The sequence below is a fragment of the Nyctibius grandis genome, chromosome 2, assembly GCF_013368605.1.
Source record: "Nyctibius grandis isolate bNycGra1 chromosome 2, bNycGra1.pri, whole genome shotgun sequence".
Taxonomy (NCBI): Eukaryota; Metazoa; Chordata; class Aves; order Nyctibiiformes; family Nyctibiidae; genus Nyctibius; species Nyctibius grandis.
In genome coordinates, this window is record NC_090659.1 from 23,218,902 (window position 1) to 23,239,374 (window position 20,473).

At 37.9% G+C, this 20,473-nt stretch overlaps 1 protein-coding gene across 1 annotated transcript in view; it reads right to left on the reverse strand.

The window, feature by feature from the left end:
• Positions 1 to 20,473, reverse strand: part of DSCAM (DS cell adhesion molecule) — a 429,591-nt gene that overhangs the window by 28,786 nt on the left and 380,332 nt on the right. Inside the window, exons 26-29 of the mRNA XM_068424255.1 lie at positions 18,996 to 19,286; positions 13,565 to 13,741; positions 6,958 to 6,988; positions 1,220 to 1,335 (exon numbers count right to left, since the gene is read on the reverse strand). Of these exons, the coding sequence (XP_068280356.1) occupies positions 1,220 to 1,335; positions 6,958 to 6,988; positions 13,565 to 13,741; positions 18,996 to 19,286 (615 nt within the window). The remainder of the gene's footprint in view (positions 1 to 1,219; positions 1,336 to 6,957; positions 6,989 to 13,564; positions 13,742 to 18,995; positions 19,287 to 20,473) is intronic.

Consider the following 20,473-nt stretch of genomic DNA (forward strand, 5'->3'; position numbering starts at 1 on the left):
AGTGCTTTGTGGAGAGCTGGCTATTACTAAGGCACTGATCGCATTGCTACAGTTAAAGCACTAATGGTATTTCCACTATAACCCCCTATTGCTCAGCAACTGTAACTCAAAAGTAAAAACTGTCTTTAGGATGAAGCCTGGCACAAAAGACTGCATCACAGAGGCAAACTTTGGAAAGCTCAAATCAGGATTAAAAAAAGTCTGTGTTTCAGGTGAAGCATATGTCTAATTTTCAAATCTTCAGCGCACACTGTGAAATATCCCCTGGGGCCACCCTGCTATGCCAGACTGACAGCAAGTGTGACAGGGTGCAGGGCTAAAGCAGCTTGTCCCTCCCCAGTGCAGGGACGGACAGGAGATGTAGAGATGCAGAGATGCTGCTCCCAGCTTGTGGAGCTTTCCTCTCTGGTCACACCATCCCTGGGATGCTGTTACATTCTCAGCCATCACAGGCTGCTTCTACACAGATTTTGATCCAAAGTAGTTAGAAGTCTAACAAGATCAGTCATTCTGGAGGGTCTTACCACAGTGTATACCCATACTGTCACAAGATCAGGTTTTATTTTTGTTGTGTTGAGATTTCAAACATCTTGTGTTTAAATTATTTGGAAAAAAAAAACAACAACATCAAACCATTCTGTTTTTCATGACACTTCAGTTTTATGTGCCAGCAATGTGAGAAATCTTATATTCTATTGTGTGAAATAGTTTATATTAGAATTGTGCATAGACACACAAAAGCTAAAAACTGATCAAAATGTTGAAATATCATTTGCTACGAACAGGTGGATACAGTATGCAACATGTAAATTTTAGAAGTTGGCTCTTGCAAATCTTTAAATACTGATATTGTAGTTTCAGAATTTCATTTTCCTTATAAGTAATGCCAGTGATCCAACTGTCTAGTCAAAGCCAAAAGAGAAACCAAAATGAAAATCATAAAACTGACAGTCTTCAGTTATATTTTCTTCAAGCAGCTCTTTCCACCAGCTTAATTTTCCTAATGTCCTGCATTATTTTAGATACTGTACTGAGATTACTTAAAGTGGAAAATGATTCAACGGGGAGGAAAAAAATCAGTTCAGTTTTCGAATGTGGCAAATTAGTTTGTAGCTCTTTTTTCTTGATGCGTGCAGTGGGGAAAAGGTGTGAGGTAAAGGGAGTCCACCTAAAGTGTCTGTTACATTAACCAGTGAAAACAAGCCCAACAAGAGTTTACCAATGGTCTCCATCGTGTCCCTCTCTTCAATTAGAAGCTGTGCTCTGGGAATGTCTATGTGCATCCTCAGTGTTTGCTGCTGCTTATTAAGTGTATCTGATGTCCTGGTGTTCTTGCTAAAAACAAAGGAGAATCGAACACATTAACATTCAGCCTAAATGAAAAGCTACTTGCAAACTTCCTCATTTTAAATCTTTCCAGCTCAAACAAAAAAATAATACGACCATAATCAGCAAAATACTCATGCATCTTATTTTCCCATCTTCAGAACAAGTGCATGGTATTAATTTGTTGCACATGACAAGGAGTTAGATGAATGCACAGTGTTGAGGAGGGATTTGGTCTATTCTTTACCAGTAGGGATCTCCTGAAAATTTCATATAGTTTTCTTCAAGTGTTATTATACAACGAAATTAGTAAAAACGCTTCATAAATATGAGTAAAGAAACACACAGCTGATCAAACAGGTTGGTAGGAAAATGATGTCTTGAGTATTTCTAATTATTTTTTTAAACTTTTCATTATTTTTCATTAGATAAATTCCAAATATCACTAGAATTGATAAATGAATAAGCAAATTATTAACTAGAGATTCCATTAATAAATTGCATAAAATAAATAAAGGTTTCAGAGTTTTAGTCCCAATGATGTTCCAAGACTAAAATTGCAAATCTTGTTTACATTCATGGATTATTTCTAATTGATTGATGCAGTATTCTAAAAAAGAACATAAACCAATTATTCTATCGTCATGCAAATTGAAACAATTTCATTTTGAAGTTTGTGTACCAGAAAATGACTTCTTAAATGAGCTGTCTTCCAAAAGCAAATGAAAATGGATAGCAAAACTGAGTGCTACGATCATTTCTAGTACAGAGCTTGCACCAAGAGACCTTCAGACTGCACTTAAAACCCAGGAACTTTTTGCCTTTTTAGATGCAATTACTCTTTGGAGGAGAGGAAATTGTTGCAAATACTTCTTTACACAGGGAGGCTGAGGAAAGTTAAGACAAATCAGCCAGTAGTGCTCACACTTCAAAGAGCTTTAAAATCCAAGTGGAGGCTCACTTTCTAGTGTAAAATAGCTGTAGATCACTCGGTTTAATTTTTCTTTAGCAATGAATTATTGTTGTTAATGGAATCATCAGAGGACTGTTAAGCTGCTTGATGATAAGCTCACTTCTTTCCTGAGTGCAGGCCTCTACACAGGAGATTAATGCATGTGTGATGAGCCCCCATCTCTAGACATTTTGCCTTAACTTCCTGCTGTGTCTCCATTTGAGCAAGATCTAACTATTGCAGATTCTGAGGTCCTCCTAGAGTCCTTTTTAGGAGGAATTTCCTTGTCATGTGGTCAGTAATTCTGCTCCAAACCCAAGAGGCACATAGGTACACCTCTCTGGCTGATTCTCACCTTCTGGCTTTCCCTGCTCTTGTGGTCCCCAGCATTAACACTATCTATGCATCTTAAACTTTAATGTCTTTGTCTTTACCTGGGTGGTTAGGTGGTACTGTTGCCATCATGTACAGATGGATAGCTGAAATGCATTCAGCCTACAACTGGTGCCTCATTTAATCATTATGGAAACAAAATATCAGGAGAGCTACACAAGGGCTGCCAGACTTTTCTCCATCTATAATCAGTGGAGAATAGTATTCATAGTGTCTTATTAAGTACATAAATTTTCAAAGACATTTAGGATCCTAAAATGCAGATAAATTCCACAGTGATGTTCTCAAAGTCTCTGCAAAGTCTCTGCATGTATTAAATGCCACTCTCCTATTGGTTTCCACTCAAGTTGCTGAAATGTTAATAGAATCAGAGACTAACATATTATCTGCATGCCAAATATGCTTGAATACATGCCCTTTAAAAGTCTTTTGGCTTGTGCAAGATCGTAGAGCAAACCTGTGATCAAGTAGGAAACTGAATTTCTGAGGTCCAACTTCAATTAATAATCAATAATCCAATAGTTATAAGATACATGCAATCAGATATGTATGGAATCTGTGCAATACATAATTGAGTCTAATAAACGCATCATTGCACCCCTCCTCTGCTCACCAGGGATGCAGGAGACAAAGGGATCAAACCAAATATCTTCCTCAGAGAATGCAGAACCCAGAACTCCAGTGAGAGCTAGAAGCTCTTCTGCAGGACAAACACTCTATATTCCTACTATTGCAAAGTACTCAACCCCACAGAAAGTATTGTTTGGACAGGGAGCAGGAGGCCAGTTCCCCAGGTTTGCAGTTATATTGCTCACCTGCCAAGAGAGAATTCTGAATCTCATTCTTGGCTACAGGGATAGCTTTATACAAAATGCATGGAAGGTCCTTCGCGCCAGAACTGGAACCCAGGCCTCTCTATGTTCAGGAAAATTCCCTACCATGCTCAAGAGTTATGCCTTGTTTTGTGTGATCTCTCTTCTCCTCCTTTCTGGTCTAATTAATTCTCCTGTATGCAGCAGCATGGTGACACGGAGTGTCCAAACACAGAACAGACAATTGGCGGTAGCAAGAGGGTGGCTGCTGATTAGCATGCTATCTCTTTCTGGCTCAAGGAATTTTGGATTATTTTCTGCAGACCACAATAGCTCAACTTTCAGGCTATAAAAACCTAAAGTGCCAAGAGCAATTAAGTGCCTCTAGGACTTGGCAGCGAGGCAAAGATGTTTAGATTGCAATTTTGAAGTTCGGTGCCCAAGTATTTTCTAACCTAGAAAAATTCAGGCATCTAAGTATTATAACAGTTGAGTGGATGAGGAGTCCAATGATTAATTCTTTAAATGGAGGAAACATATCTACCTATATTTTCCTTTACCTACAGGTATAAAATTCCCAAACTTAAACATGTGCTATGGCTATTCTTTACCTGTCAGACCTTGTAAGGATCTGTGTACGACACAATTCATTCCCTCTGGTTCAGTGAATCTCTGAGATCCAAATTGTTAGAGACCAGGAGCCTGTCTGGGGAATGAGTCAGTATGCATTTGCTGGAGTTTTTTACTCTACCAAGGTGTCTGCTTTTGGCCACTATGAAAGACACATCCTTGGGTATGTGGGCCTTTAGTTCTGACTGAATACAGATTTTATGTACAGTCTGTGGATAAATGGGTATTTTTCCACAAGAAGTACAATGTATTTTGAAAGAGTATGCACAGTTAAAATAATATCCCCTTTTAAATAATCTTTCTGTATCTTTAATAAAAAAAAAATTACTTACTTGGGTGACTGAAAATATCTGTATGCACAGGAGAGGGTTAAACCTATCAAGCTAGTTATGTAAAAGTACTAAATATGGTGCTCTGCAAACCCAAACTCATTCTGGGTCCTTGGCAGAGAGTCAGGCCACCTCATGATTTCCTGATGTCTAAGCTGGTTGTTGTAAAAACAAATGGAAAACTAAATCTTGTAAGTAATCAGCCTGACAGAGGAATATTGGGGAGAAAATATTCCTCACTTTGTGTTCAAAATTAGAAAGCTCAGTCAATTGCTATACTGATTCACAGCGAACTGTTACAAAGATGTTGGCTGGACCGACATTTTCACCCAAAAGAAAAATACAAAAGCTGTGATTGTACATCAGCAGGGATTTTTATTTGCGAGTTTAAGGTATCAGCAACAAGTTGTGCAGCTCCCATTAAACTGCTAACTTCTGGGGCTTATCCTGCTCCCCAGACATTTGACTTACACAGCCAAAGCCAGTGACTTTCAAAGCAAAGACTAAAGCTCCATTCTTAACCTGCTTCACACACGCTCATAAAAATCTCCTCAAAGGAAAGATACACAAAGATCTTTCCATTCCTCATACATTCCTGCCAAGCAGGGAATCATCTTTTCTGCTCTCTATCCAATACTTAAACAGCAAAGCACTACCCATGGCATACCCTCTTTCTTGATATTTGTATCATAGCAGATTTTGGTGAAAACTAAAAGATATAAAATATCAGGAGCTTTATAATATGTGACTACTGCTTTGGAGAGGGCTTATTATCCTTTGCTTATTGACATGCTAAATCTTCAGGAACATCTAGAGATGGTGGGTAGCTCAGGTTTTAGTTAGAGGTATTTCACAGATTTATCACAAATGACAGATCATTTAGCGTGTAGAAAGCAGGCTCCTCAAACCAACATCACTTTGAGACCTCAAAGTTATGATATATCTGCAAATGTAGGCCTGTATCCCCTCCTTCCTCTAAAGTCCGGTTTTAATAGTAATTTGCCTTTGTTCACACTTTTAGAAGAGAAATATAAAATATGACTATTTAATAAAAACAAGATTGTTGGTTAATAAATGAGATGAAAGAAACTGACTTGATAATCATATTTCAATGCTGATGAAAGAAAAAGCAAAAAGAAATGGTGGCAGATGAGTTACCTAGAGAAACAGCTCTGAACTAAAGGCTGGGAAGGGACCTGACTGCTCTCTCAGTGCATCAGGTGGGGAGGGCAAAAGAAGTTCTTTTATTTGAAGGTCGACATCAGCAGAGTAAAAAATGGGTCAAAACTGGGCACTTATGTTGGCAGTTTGATAAAGTTTTCTGAGAGTCAGAGGAGTGAGACTTTGAAATGGCCTTGCAGCGGCGGCAACAAGACTAGTGAAGCTAACCAGGGTTAAGGCAGAGGTTTACCAGTTTTGCAGAGGTGTTATGTGTGGTTGTCACGGAGACTGAATATCTTCATCAGGAGTTTCTGCCAATAAGTGCTGGGTTTCTTTAGGGAACAGACTTGCTGCATATGCTAATCTGTACTGTTTTCTGCAACACCGAAAAATATCAGAGCATATCTTCCTTGAGTTGGTTAAACCTGCAATCTGCTGCTAGCAGGGGGTTCTAACTGGTAGATAGGAAAGGTATGACCTGACCTGCATGACCAGTCTTGTTAACATCAGTGGAACTATTCAGATGTATTTGCAGACTGATGGCGTAAAGGTGAGTTTACACTAAAACCATCTGTCACCATGTCTTTGGTAAGTATATTCTTACAATAGCAGGTGAAGTTTATCATGGGTGAGGAAGTCTAGAGTACAGCTCATTCTCAGATTTGTTGCTTAAAAATAAAAATATTTTCCAGCAAACCAAAACTGATATGAACTTAAAAATAATACCTTGTTAATCCCATTTTCAAATATATGCAGCAGTTTTAAAATTCAATATTTTCCCCAGACAAAACAATAAACTTTGAAGATATGAAATTTCCATCTTTGAAAGAATTGTGGTGCCAGAATAGTCATTCTGCTGCAATTCAACAACTGAATTAGATTTCTGGATGCTGAGCTGATGGAAAAAACCTGAAAAATAATAAATGGATTTACCTGCTCTTCTATAGCTTTGGGTATAGCAATAGTGAATTACATAAATATAACTGTAAAATTTAGAGATATTTGCATCCAGGCACTTACTGCCTTCAATCAGATGATCTCTGAAGAGCAATTACTTTGGTACAAGAATGTCCAAACAGACCTACATAGCTTCTATAATTTAATCTACTAACACAAGAGTTCTCAGGTTTTTACCATTGTATTCCCTTCCAGATACCCTCCACAAATTGTCTTTTTTCTCCCATTTCTAACCAACAATGTGTCCTAGTTCTTAACAAACAGTCAAATGGTCTGTTTTGAAAAGGGATTTAGGAATAGAAGGTTTACTTCTGTGTTTGCCCCTATAATAATTTCTAAATGTGATGCCATAATTGATAGACATTTTTCAATTTAAAAACATTAAATCTATTCTTACCTCATAAGCATTTCAGCCAAACTCTTTGCATCTAGAAGAAAACAGAAGAAATGTCATCGCAAATGGTAATCTATTTGATAGATGGATTATTGGAAGTGAGTGATATGAATCAGCCATGTGTAAGACCAGTATTGTTTCTCAGATCAGTGACAAGAATAAAATCATCTCTAAAAGTCCCTACTTTTGCTGAAACTTAATTTCTGCCACAGACAGACCTGTTTAGTTCCTCAGTAGCACCAAAGATGCTTAGAGAAGTACAAGCTACCATTGGCTTAACTGGAAAAAACTACAGAAACTTATTAGAAGCAGGAACAGTTTAACAAATAACAGGGATGTCTGTTCCTTCATGCCATAGTTAGCAAGTGAATAGGTGAGGAAGGAAGAAAAGGTAAGAAGACAGAAATGTTGACATCCGTCTCTGGGCAGGAGCCAAACCCAAGCTGGATGAGCAGTTGCCAACCTGCCATTTCCAAACCAAACCTGACTGCATGGAGGTCTGAGCAAGGGAGGTCTCCAAAGAGTCAACTTGTTTGGTTGCTCTCAAATATGAATGCTTTCCACTAGCAATAATTCAAAACTACTACTGGGTCTTCAGAGGACAGTCTATACACAAAACAGGAGGTGGCTTATTCCCGCATGGATCAGACCTGCAAAATGAGGTGCTGCTGAAGAAGAAATATTCCTCCTGTTGTTCATTGCTGTTATTAGCACAAAATCCTTTGGGGACATAATTATTCCGGTACTTATCAGATCAAAAGACACAGCTGAAGGTTGGTTCACCCAGTGTTCTTCAGATAGCTTTGTGTAAAACTTTATCAACATAATAATTTCTGTAGTGTTTTTTAGCAAAAATAGACAGCTATGCTTTGTTCTCCTGCAATCTGCTGCTAAACAAGCTCATTTAAAAATGCTGACTCCAGAGTCCTTAAGCATATCACACATCAACAAAGCAGCCTTTTGCGCAACCAAGTGAAGCAAATCTACGAAGAAAACTATTCCAAGTTCTAAGTCTTCAAGCAACTTTCCTATTATGTGAAACTTTAAATTTCTTCTTTTATCTGCCACTTCTAAGTCTACCAGCACCTGCCAAGACATTTACTGAATTTGTCTTTGTTTTCTCCATCTGACCTTTTTTATTCCTTAATCACCTCTTGGGTCTCCTACACCTACAACAATTTCCTTGCTTGTGATCCTGTTAAATGTCTTGCCTTTAAAATTCAGAGGATGCGGACAGAAACAAACCACCATCTCAATGCATCGCTCTGGCTACATTTGTGTTCATTTTGAAAAAGGAATGGACAAAGGGCTCTTTTTATGCATAAAAATACCTCAACAAAACCCTTTCCATCCTCTTTCTACATTCTGTTTCTCTGACGCTGTGCCAGCTTGCCTGTCTTAAGCTTTATTCCTCACCTACTACTAGAGAAGCTGAAATTCTGAACTTCCTCTAGGTCTGTTTGCTCTACTCCTTTATTTTCAACCTTCCCTTATCCCTTTTTAGCACAAAGTATGTCAGATTCCTGGTGGAGGGAAGGACTCTTCATCTGAGATGTCCCATCTAGTCCAAACAGTGCTCCATTTAGGCACTCAGACTTCTATTTTTGACTTTGTTTGGGATTGCCTTTTGCTGTTAACACTGTTATAAGTGGTACTGCATAGTAGATGACATGTCTTTATCATGTCATAAACCAAGCTACCATTGCTGCTACTCCCAAATGACATCAGAGGTAGTTTTGCTACTGACTTTCAAGCACCCAGGAAGGGGCGCAGTTCTTTTGAAGAATACAAAAAAAAAATTGTTTTCATTCAGATAGCAGCTTTTGTGAAGCAATTGCTGCCTCCTTAAGTGAAGACTGTGGATACTTGTGCAGGTAATTCACAACTCAAGAAAAGCCAAAGGGACAAAGTTGAAGGTTGCTTGGCTCAATGTCGTTCAGTTTGCTTTTTAGATATTTTTACCAGGATTAGATAACAAACAACCTCCCTCACATGTTCTCAGGTGCTGCACAGCATATAGCTGTATCCCGTGCTTCTCCTGGAAAAAAATGTTACGTTCACACCATTAAATGTATGCGGCACATATTCAAATATCATTAACATATATGCATTCTTGGTCAAAGAGATGCAAAGGAGATTGCGCATCTTCAGTCAAAAATACCATGAGGCATCATGCAAGATGATGTTACATGTGAAAAGCTGAACAAGGAAGTACTGCAGAAAAAAAAAAGTAACTCCATGAGCAGGGTTTAAATACTAATTTTTCAAGCAGATTGTTACAATGGTCAGCAGCTTTATTGTAGCTAATGCTGGCTGTACTGGGCACACAGGTTAGTGTAGGACTGGACCAAAACAAATGTCCCAAGAAGATAAGAGATCTTATGTATCTGTCAAAGCAAAAACAGTAGCCTTAAAGCAACTGAATATAGTAACAGTCTTTTCAAAACATCAGCTACAGAAGAAATGCTAGCTTCACAAATCAATGAGTATAGACTACAGATTGTAATGTGTATTTCCTACATTACACTTTTGATCAGCAAATTGAGAATACTCCATAAAATGAGTCAGTAGCCCACCAGTGTCCTATCTCCCAGCTTTCAGGTGGGGAACACAGGGCTCAGGGAGGCCATGAATGACAGAGTGAATGGGGCGATGTCCCGCTCCAGCCAAGCATCACCCCATGCCTTAGTGAAAAAGACAAACTGCTCCTCACTGTGGGTTTGACACATGCTCTGATAACAGGCACCAACCCAGCGACAGCCCTCACTTCCATTTGCAGGAGCAGCCACCTTTAAAATTCTTAACACATTTGGCTTGACCCCTGGGAAATCAGGGGCCGTGATACAGTTTTAAATTGCATGCTGCCACTTCTGAACTATCATGGCACGCTGATACTTTCTGCTTGGATTAAGGGGAATTTGATGTAAAAACAAAGCGAAAACTATTACAGTAGTAGTGGAGCTAGGTTTATAGTAAGGAGAAAGAGTGGCAAATCATCAGGTTTCTCTGTTACAATGCATGCTGACCTACTGAATGGCTGCATGAACTCCAGCAGTCAATTGACCTTCTTGTGATTTGACCTGTGGAACTACTAAACTGGGCAAAAATCAGGGCTTTGCTGAAAACTATGCTTTCTTTCTAAACAGAAGAGTCCTGGAGAAATAAATCATACTGGGCATGACACAGGAGGAAGACAAAGGTTTACCTGTCCCTACATGCTAAAACAACGAGTAAAAGGATTAAGAATAGAGAAACTGCTGTTCTTATACTACATTTGTCCCACAGAAACTGGAACCACAAACCCATTGTCTATAAGCACAGACACAAATGTTTGCATGCAGAATGTACTGCAAATAAATCTGCAATTCCCACTCCTCTTTGTCAAGCAGGGTCAGAGAAAACACATCTGGAGCCACAAAAGCAAGAATTACATTTGTAACTTGTATAAATTCTTTTAGAAGGTCCCACTGTGGAAACTGTTATTTCTGATGTAGACTAGAGAAAAGTCGATGGTGGAATAATGATTTAGGAAAAATGAGTCCTGTGCCTCAAAGAAACCCCACCAGGTGATACATATCAAGTGATAATGACAGAATTTCAATTTCAAAACTAATTCAAATGAAAGTTGAACACAACAACCACTAAAGCAAAACATTTTTTTTAGTTAGGAGATCAGAAAAACCTCCACACTGGATCTTCTTAGAGAACTTGCAAAACATTTTTTTTAGTTAGGAGATCAGAAAAACCTCCACACTGGATTTTCTTAGAGAACTTGCTGAAGAGTTCTCTGGAACAGCAATACTGATTGTCAGTAAGATATTTAGAACATGAAGTAACCTTCAGAAGAGCAGAAGATGGCTAACACAGGATCAGTCTTCATAAATAATGAACAAAAAAAATCTGAATTACTGAAGTCCTATCAATCTGATCCTGGCAATGAGCAAAATGATGAAAAAAAATGGAATGAAGCTTGATAAAATGAATTAAAGGACATGGAATAATTGAGGCCAATCAATATAGACTTGTGGTCAATCAGCCATGTTAAACAAAGCTGATTTTTTTGAATGAGATTAAAATTCAGGGAGAATTGATGACATTGAAAACACTCTCACTGAGATATGATTAAATAACATAAAAATATTATATTTATATTTCTCTAGAGCAAAGTTTTGGTACCTCAAAATATTTTAACAACAAAGATTCATGATGCAATAAATTAACACAGCAGCCATTTTACATAGGCTTCAACATATTCAAAATACAATTTTAAGAAGAGAATAATTGTTTAGTATTTCTTTTCATCATGCACCATGGGACATGACACTGTTGATACTTTTATCAGTGGTCTGCAGTAAATGAAATAACATCTGATAAAAGTTTGAAAATGACACAAGAATTAGGTAGCTAAAATATAAGAAAATACCAAGTCACTAAGGCATAATGATCTGGATCATTAGGTAGGCTAGCCACAAGTTAGCAATGTATCTGTCTTAGTATAAGGTCATATATCAAGAATACAAGCCATAGCTATACAATGGAGAATGTTATCCTATTTCACTGTAATCGGAGAATTGTCAGATGATCTCAATGGATAAGTTGTTAAATGCAAACTCTTAAAATAATCCTGTACCCAAAAAGGCGATCCTTGCAGATACAGACAGAAGACCATAAAGGGAAAGAAGAAAGGCTGTTACCTCTCTATCTGATGCTGTTATGCTGTTGCTGGAATACTATGTTAATTTCCAGCATAAACAGGTGAGGAAAGCTACCTAAAGATTGCAAAGGGACCAGATAAAAGCCTTGAAATTAATAAATGATGGGGAAACTACAGAGAAAAATTAAAGAAGATTCATCTGTTTCATTTACCAATGAAAACATTAAGAAATTACTTGGTTGCCACCGTGTAAAAGGAATATCCTCAGAGACTGAAAATATAACACAAAAAAGAACTTCAGTCCCTGTACGGCAGACAGAAGTATAACAGGACCAGATGGCTGGGATGCTGAACTGTAGCTTGACAAATTCAGATAAGAAGTGAGATGCAACTTTCACAGAAATGGTAGTTAAACACTGACAACTTTTGTCACAAGTACTGATGAATTCTTTGTCACTGCCTATGTTTAATTAAAGATTAGATATTTTTCCAAATTCCTGTATTCTGAGAGGAAATAATCCAGAGAAGTCTTATGTTATGCAAAAACCATACTGGCCAGTCATCATCAGCTTTCCTTAAGGGACTGTAACTCAAGAATCTATGAATACTTGTAAATTAACCATGAAAAACTAGTTGTGCTCAGCCATCATTTCCTGGAGCCAAGGAGCTCAAAATATCCTTCTCATTACTGGATGGAATTCTATAGTATTTCTGAGAAGATAAGATAACACTTTCTTCACCCTTAACCCACCACTTTTTTGATGAAAAAAAACTGAACGGAGGTAAATGACTTAAAAGGTTTTGAATGAGAAAGTTGTTATACAAGCTAAAGCACCCAGATGCCCTGATTTCCAGACCTGTGTATGAACCATAAGGCTACTTGTCCTCTTTGATCTATGAATTTGCCCATGCCTAAGAGCCCTGTATCTCTCTTTTTTTTGCAAAAACATCCAAAATATTGTTACAAAAGACAAAATGAGACCTAAAACATAGATGAGTAGATGCTAAGATGAAATGGAATACACAGTGTTGGCCTTGGTTTTAATATATATCATGATCATATTTTGTTTAAAATGCAAATAACTAAAAAATTTGGTGGCTCTTGGAAATTATTAGACTTGTTTTTGAAGATGATAAATCACTTTATTATTTATTCAGTGTGTGATCTGAAAGGCTTTTTCCCAAATACCTTCAGTATAAGGTCTGCTGCCATGTGCTAGTGCAAAAACTACAGGGCCAAGTGCAGAAGTGGCAGACTGCAAGGGTCAAAAACCTGGCTGTGGCTCAGCCAGGGGTATTTACTAGAAGGTTTATAAAGCTGAATGAATTCACAGATCTAAAACTTACTCACATAGCAAACACCTGAATTTGAATAAGGATTAGAGAAAAGTACAGATCAGTGGCAATGAAAGGTCAGTGAACAATGAAGAGTTGTTGTAATAGTTCTAATACATCACAGGAAGAAAGATGTGGTAACAAATCTGAGAATATCTGGTTGTGTTTTCTAGCCTACTAACATGTGGCTACTTTCATTTTATAATTTGGGAATCATGGTTTGCATCTGCTAGAAAACTGAAATCCCCCCATCTTCAGAACACCTGATCTTACCCTTCGAAAACAAATATATTTTAGGTTATTGAGACCATTCACAAGGGAAACAAACAACAACAACAACAAAAGGAAAACAAACACCAACACTTGAGAATTATTTTCCTTTCCCCCATGCAAAATAATAACAATGGATACAAAAGTAATTTTTTAGAAACTTACTACCAAATGGAAAAGAAGGAATTTCTGTAGAAAACACATATGCTTTTTTGCCTCATGTCTGTTACGTACTGCAGGAAAATGACACCAACTGGGGATTGAACATTTTGGTCACATGCAGCCCCACTTGTACTTTCATGTTCAGGGAGTACGCATATACAGAAATAAGTGCCACAGCTCTCATCTTACCTCGCAGCCTCTTCAGTCTCTGCTCCCTCCTTCTCCTCCGCAAGATCAGCAGCATCACAAAAAGCAGCAAGACCCCAACCAAGATACAGGAAATGGTCACCAGCATCTTTAGCCCTTCGTTGGTTGCCAGCCCTTCCTCACTTTGCACAACTGACTTAATGAGTGGAGGGATTGTACCTGGAAACAGTGTCATGATATTAGATGCCTATTAATGAAGACAAAAGATTGAGTTCTCAGGGAATATGGCATGTTATATGCTTCAGCTGCATGCAGAACATTAAGATGGATTTGTCACGTTCAGAGTGGATGCTATGTTTGCATCTGTAATGGCCATGCACAGGTAACCAGTCACACTGGTAACAAGGTACTGACTGCAGAGACTCATAGATTATCAGAAATCGAGAAGTGCATTCATTGATGAGAGAAACCTATGCCCATTAAACAGTCAAATACTACAATTAATTTTAAGTCATATTAAATCATTACAAAGCTGTAAGAGATCTCAGAATTCCTGCCTATGCACATTACTCCTTGCTATGGGAAAACAGCACTGCTGCGACATGTACATACTTTCTGCTGGACTTCTCTTTGTAAGCAATGTATTTGATAAAGTTCATTTTGTGCTACATACAGCAGATGAATCCTTTGCATAGAAACATTTTTATATCCCGTCTTAGGGGTGCAGCAGTGATACTGATCTGAAATTCAGATAGCCAACCTGATGCTAATTTGCTAAAGAGTGTCTGACGTTATACTCATCAGTAAAACAGGAGAGTAACACTGGTTGGAAACAATCAAATTTTGAGAGTGAAATGAGGGAAATGAATCTACAAACTACAGGCATCTGCAGGCAGCTCACTTTTTCATTTTGGGACATATTTGCATTTTGAATACACCTGGCTTCCTGGTGATATATAATACTTGAACTTTTCAATTCTTTTTTTTCTTTAATTCTAAAGAATGTGAGAAGAATGCAGCACTTTCTTTGGCAGGCTGTCTAGTCATGGAAGGCTTCTCACTCATTTCCTGATTACTATTAAAGTGCTGAATGGAACCACAAATGAAGCTATAAAACGCAGATTTGTTAGAAATGCGTAGAAACACACAAGTATTGTGAACTGTGATGACTTTTGATGGAAGCTATTCAATTTTAACCAGCTACTGAAACATAAAAGTGGCTACTTACTTGCTAAAAGGATAGGAAGGTGAGACAGCAAAACAGGCACATCCTTTTTTATGTTTTAATTGCTGCATTGAGTGATATAGTTATATCTCATTATGTACCATACAGTATTAGAAAAAAATTTGTGATATGATGCAGTACAATGTGAGTGCCATAACCACAGTGAAAACGTAGAATTCTAAGTCATGTTTTTTCAGAAAAGCTATTTGAGTTGCATCTGATGAGAAGAGTAGTTCCCTGAAGGGATGAAGATAAACAGAGAAGCTACAACCATCCAAATCTTTATCAGGTACTTCGGAAAATTTATTTTCTTACAATTGCATTTTGAATATTTTTCTATTGTTCCATTTCAGTTCTTTCCCACAATTTTCCTTCTTTTTCTAATTTTCCATTTCTTGGAATAAACACACAGCAGGATTTTTTCATATTGTCTTAACTGAAATGCAGTTTTGCGCTACTCTAAAGGCAAAGAAAATGATTAGGTGAAGAAATGGAAAGAACTGTCTCTAAATCCTTCTAAACTCTCCTGAATACTAAAGGGCCAAATTTTGCTCTGAATTAAAGTCACGCAGACCATTGGCTGAGGACTGTTGGGTTCAAGATTACCTAAAATTATGTCTTGCTCTCCTTAATACTACGATGACAATCAAATTAAGAGTGGCCTTAATTTCAGTTAAACCTTAAGTGTTTAGGTAAGTGATTATCATTTCCCATACCTCTTCCAAGTGTAAACCTCATAACACTATATACAGGCAGTACAAGCTTAATTAAAAAAACATACTGCAAGTTTATATATCCTTCACATTATCCATTTGTGGTTATTCACCAGGTGTATTAGAAATTACCAAAACCTAAACCTGCTATCCATTGAGAAAACACCATTTCAACACTTGTCATTCTAGGTCATGGCTAGCAGTGGAGTAGTCAAAGCTTTTCTCAGAAAAAAGTCCCAGACAAATTGGGAGTTTGTTTTTTTTTTTTTCCCCAGGTCAATTCACTGTTGCCCTTTGTTAACCTGCTTTACTGGTGCTTCATAGAAGTTGAAATCTGAATGTCTCTGACCCCATTTTCCCCCATGTTGCAGCCCTTCCTGCATCTCCCATTGCACCTTGTGACTTTAGGTCTACCAAGTGTTTTCCTGTGTCCTAACTGTTCTTCACGGTAGGAAGTCCCATGGTGGGCTAGAATCAATTAGCATAGTTTAGAGCAGCTACCAAGCTGATCTGATTTAATGTCAGGGCTACTGAGTAGCTGATCTCTGAGTCGGGAAGCTCCTTTGCAGTGCTACACACTACAGCTGCACATTGCTAAAAATACCTCCTTAAGTAGTGAGTGCAAATGTTCTGAAAAACAAGGGAAGGTCATAAAATCTGTAAGCTGAAAATGGTTAGCTGAAATATCTATGAACGGAAAGCAAGAAGTTGCACGTAGATCTGTCATTAACATTTTGACCTAATTCACCATGAAGAGATTTAAGGTAAAGGATTAGCCGTGGTATTTCTCAGGAGCTCCATCACAGATAACAATCAGCTACTGCAGTCCAAACAAGATGACTGAAAGACCACATAACTCAAGGATTTCTACAAACTTTACAAAGGCTTTATCTTAAGACTGCTAAAGCTCCTAAGCTTGTTCTTAGCATTTGGTATCGTAGAACTTTCATACACATATTATCTAATCTTCAAAGTACTATCCTTGTTTCTGTTTTATCCTAAGAGCAGCTGTGACCTCTAGAAGCTGGAAGGGGCTAATCTCACATCACAAGGCAAATCAATGGTAGAGGTAGGGTTAGCATTCAAAAGTGGAGCCGGCCAAGAAGTTTCCACTGGCGTGCTTTCTGTAAATGAAAAATTCACTCTCTATAAAAGCAAAAATTTCTGCGTGAAGTATTGATATAAAATGTTGATTTCTAATTAGACATTATTTTCCAATTCTGAAGCACCTTAAGCGTACACAGCTTACCAAGGAATAAATGAATGAGGAGCTGGGACTCTGTAGGGACAACTTTTGCTTTAGAAGCACTGAAATAGCTCTTCTATGAAAACTCTTATGTGGGAATAGACTATCTCAATTTTCAATAATGATAATAATAATAATCAATTTATCATTTTAGTTCTGCTTCAAATATAACAAATTCATAAAATTTGAAAACTGAAATGTGCTTTTCCATTCATGTTTTCCTCTCTTAACCTTGCAGTCAGTATTTGAGATCATGCTGCCTCTCTAAGGTACAATATAGTCCTGGCAAAGCATGCTTGACAAACAAAACCATCAATGCCATAAATGAGAAATTTTCTAGCTGACCAGAAGCAGTGGCCCAGGAAATTTACTGCTACAAATATTTTTATTGTTTCATTTTCTCACTTTTAAAGATGCCATACAGCAACAACAAAATCAAATGGCATGCAGGTCACAGTACGTGAAATCAAGGTAAGTATCAGAGTCTGAGAATGTTTCACGTCAGTTCATTGTAAGAATACATTTCATTTCACTGCTATCAGTGGGAATTTAAGGCTCTGGACCTGCATTTTCATATGATCTCATTTTAAGGTATGGCTTAAGATTTTTTGCCCCAGTCATATATGTGTAACAATAACTGTGGAGGTGAAAAAAAAAAATCAGTGAAAGTTGGATGCTGCCTGCAGAAAGATACTGGGAAGATAAGAGGATAGGCTAAGTAAAGTAGCAAGAAATTAACTCATAATATTTGAAACAGTTATTACTGACCACATCTATACTGCTTAGCAAAACAGGTCCTAAGTCTACCTGGCAAGACCTGGCAACATTTGTATAATAACTACTTGGATCTTGGTTTCCTGTAGGCCTCTAAAGCGCTGAGACAAAATCCTTCTCTTAATTTTTTTTAGACTGATTGAAATAACATGAAGACTGTGTGGCAGTTTATGAAAATAATATTTTCTCAGAAAAACAGGAGGGGTTGTGCTATTTGCAAAAGGGTGAGCCATGAGGGCATGTGTCATTAATTATCTGCAAGAACAGATGAGTACCCAGCGCAAAGACTGGGATAGCATTAGAGGATATGCAAGATGCTGAGGTTTAAGCCTTGCCTGATTCATATCCCATACTTCTGACTGGGAATGGTCCCTGTTGCTTGCTTTCCCCTGAGCCGTACATGGGTATTGTGCTGGAGAGTGCTGGTTTGTGTGGGACAAAACTGTGGCAGGGAGATGTATTACCAACACAGAGTTGTGAACAATTAGCAATTTAGTGCTGTCACTGGACAATTATCAGTTCTTGTTTGAACTTACTCACTAGTCTTGTTTAATTTGACAGTACAGATGTCGCCAAGTGGTTGCACAATAGAGCACAATATCCCTGGCAACACAACTTTACACTGGATGTCTCCAGAAATGCTCTGGCAATTCACACTAGAGCAATTCAAGAGATTGCCATCTAGAGCCATCTGTACTACCTTTTTGCCAGAACAGCCATTTCCCACTATAAAGCCAGTAGAAGCACACATGTGCCACCATCACTTTCAATAAACATGCCAGGATACGGGAGCTGGAGTGACTGACCAATTGGCACGTTTGCTCTTGCCCTCCTGTTCTGGCTTTTGCAGGGTGGGCAGTAACCCCTGGCAGAAGGGCAGGATGCAACAACTCCTTCATCCCTTGTATCCTGTTGCTGGGCATGACAAAGCCATTTGTCATGGCCATTAGTTTCACTCTCCCCTGTCTGTAAATAGGGATAATAGCATTGCCATCACTTTGCCCTTGGAGGATGTTGTCCGGAGGCTTTCCTGGAAGACAAGCTAGTTAGCTGCTCCATCGTGTCACATAATGGGTTTTGAGCTGTGTCACAAGGACATTGCACGTAATAGCAATGAGGCCAGTCACCATCGTGAATGGCTACAGGAACCAATTGTATGTGAGACAAAAATTTCATGGAAGAGATGCATGAAATACTAGCAAGTGCTTCTGTGACCACTGGAATTAATGACACCTAGTGTCCTATGGTTAAGTCTCATGGTTGATTGACTTTGGTGCTGGAGCTTTTCTTCAGTGAGGACAAATAAACAGTTCTTCTTTTCTGCCTGTCAGCCTATTGTAATGAAATCCGTAAGGATTTTACGTCTTTGAGATTGTTACCCCTCTGTCAGCATGGCTAGCAGATTCAAAAAGGGTTTTTTTTTTTTGGGAAAAAAAGAAAGACAAGCAAAAAAATCACACAAGAAACTAGAGTAAAAAGAATATCTCAGACATGTAAATAAAAAGATATACTTACTGCCATCATAATTGAGGGTTGCAAATTTGGCTTGTTTCTCTGCACAACCAGCACTGTTGCACACTCTCATTTGCAGTTCATACCAGGTTGCCTCCTGAAGGTCATACAGTATGTAGGACTTTGACAGAGATGTCCGCTGAGCGGTTGTCCAGACTGTTGTCCCAAATGGCCGGTACTCCAGGGTGAAGGAGGTAATGGGGCAGCCACCATCATTCCAGCCTATCAGGTTCAGCCTCACTCTCGTGGTGTTGATACTAGCAAAAAGCTCTTGTTCCTTCGAGAACTGTGGCTCTAGAAGCAATGATATATTTCAAGTGAAATGCTTAAGTATTACAGATATAGGACTCTCAAAAATATAAAATTCAGAAAATAATTTCTAGGACAATCTTAACTTTATCCTAATATCTATATATTCAACTTCTTTTCTCCCAGCTTCTTAAATGTTTTTTCACACTTTATGCCAGACTCACAAACCTAGATTTTCAAATCCACACATGAAAAAAATATCCATACATCTCTGCATGGGCCTGACTTGTCAGTTTGCATAGACTGGCATGACTCAACTTGTAAATCTAGTGCAGACACTTCATATCAGTAAATGACCCTGCTCACTGCTATGCAAAAAAGAAAGGGTTCAGAACACCATTTAGAAAAACACTTAAAGGTTCTCCACTGATGCTCTAGTCTACTTTTGAAGTGGAATTGAAGACATTATTTTTGAGAGTACAGAGGCTTTCTTTTGTGGAAAATGACAATTTTGAAGAACTTGCAAGTAAAAATATTTTTTAAAAAATATAAATATGTTGACATTGCACATGATATATTTGAAAATAATATATAGTTTGCATTTTGTATTTCTGAGTTAAGATGTTTCCATTCAGAAAGGGGCTGACATTTCTATTTACTTCACCTGCTTTGAGATCAAATGTTGGTTTCTGTTGATATATAAATTAAAGTTTTTTTGACAGTTCTACATAATACAGGAGTAGTGATAATAAAAATGGCACCTAAGAATTGAAATAATGACAGTAGGTGGACAAGACAGGTCATCAACAAATGTTATTTATATTAAATACTGCTGTAGCATACTTAAAAGTATTATTGCTAACTGCTTAGCAGAAACAATATCTTTACTATTGGAATATACACCTAATGTGATGAAAATTATCTATAATGTGCTATTTTATTCTACATAATACAGCATAACTTGTCCAATGGGGGTCTTTTTGCCATTCTTATGCTTTGATGAGATGTACTGAATTGTACTCTCTTTTCTATGTTCTACAGGAATCTAAACAAAACTGGTGATTCCTGGTATGTGTTTTGAACTATTTCAATTGGCTCTGTTAACAGCTTTGGATAGAGATGCTTCTGGAGCTCTCACATGAATGACAATGATCTCAGCATTCTCAATCACACAGTACCTGGTTCAGTCCGTAAATGTAACACAGGTAGTTTCCAGGCATATATATTGAGTC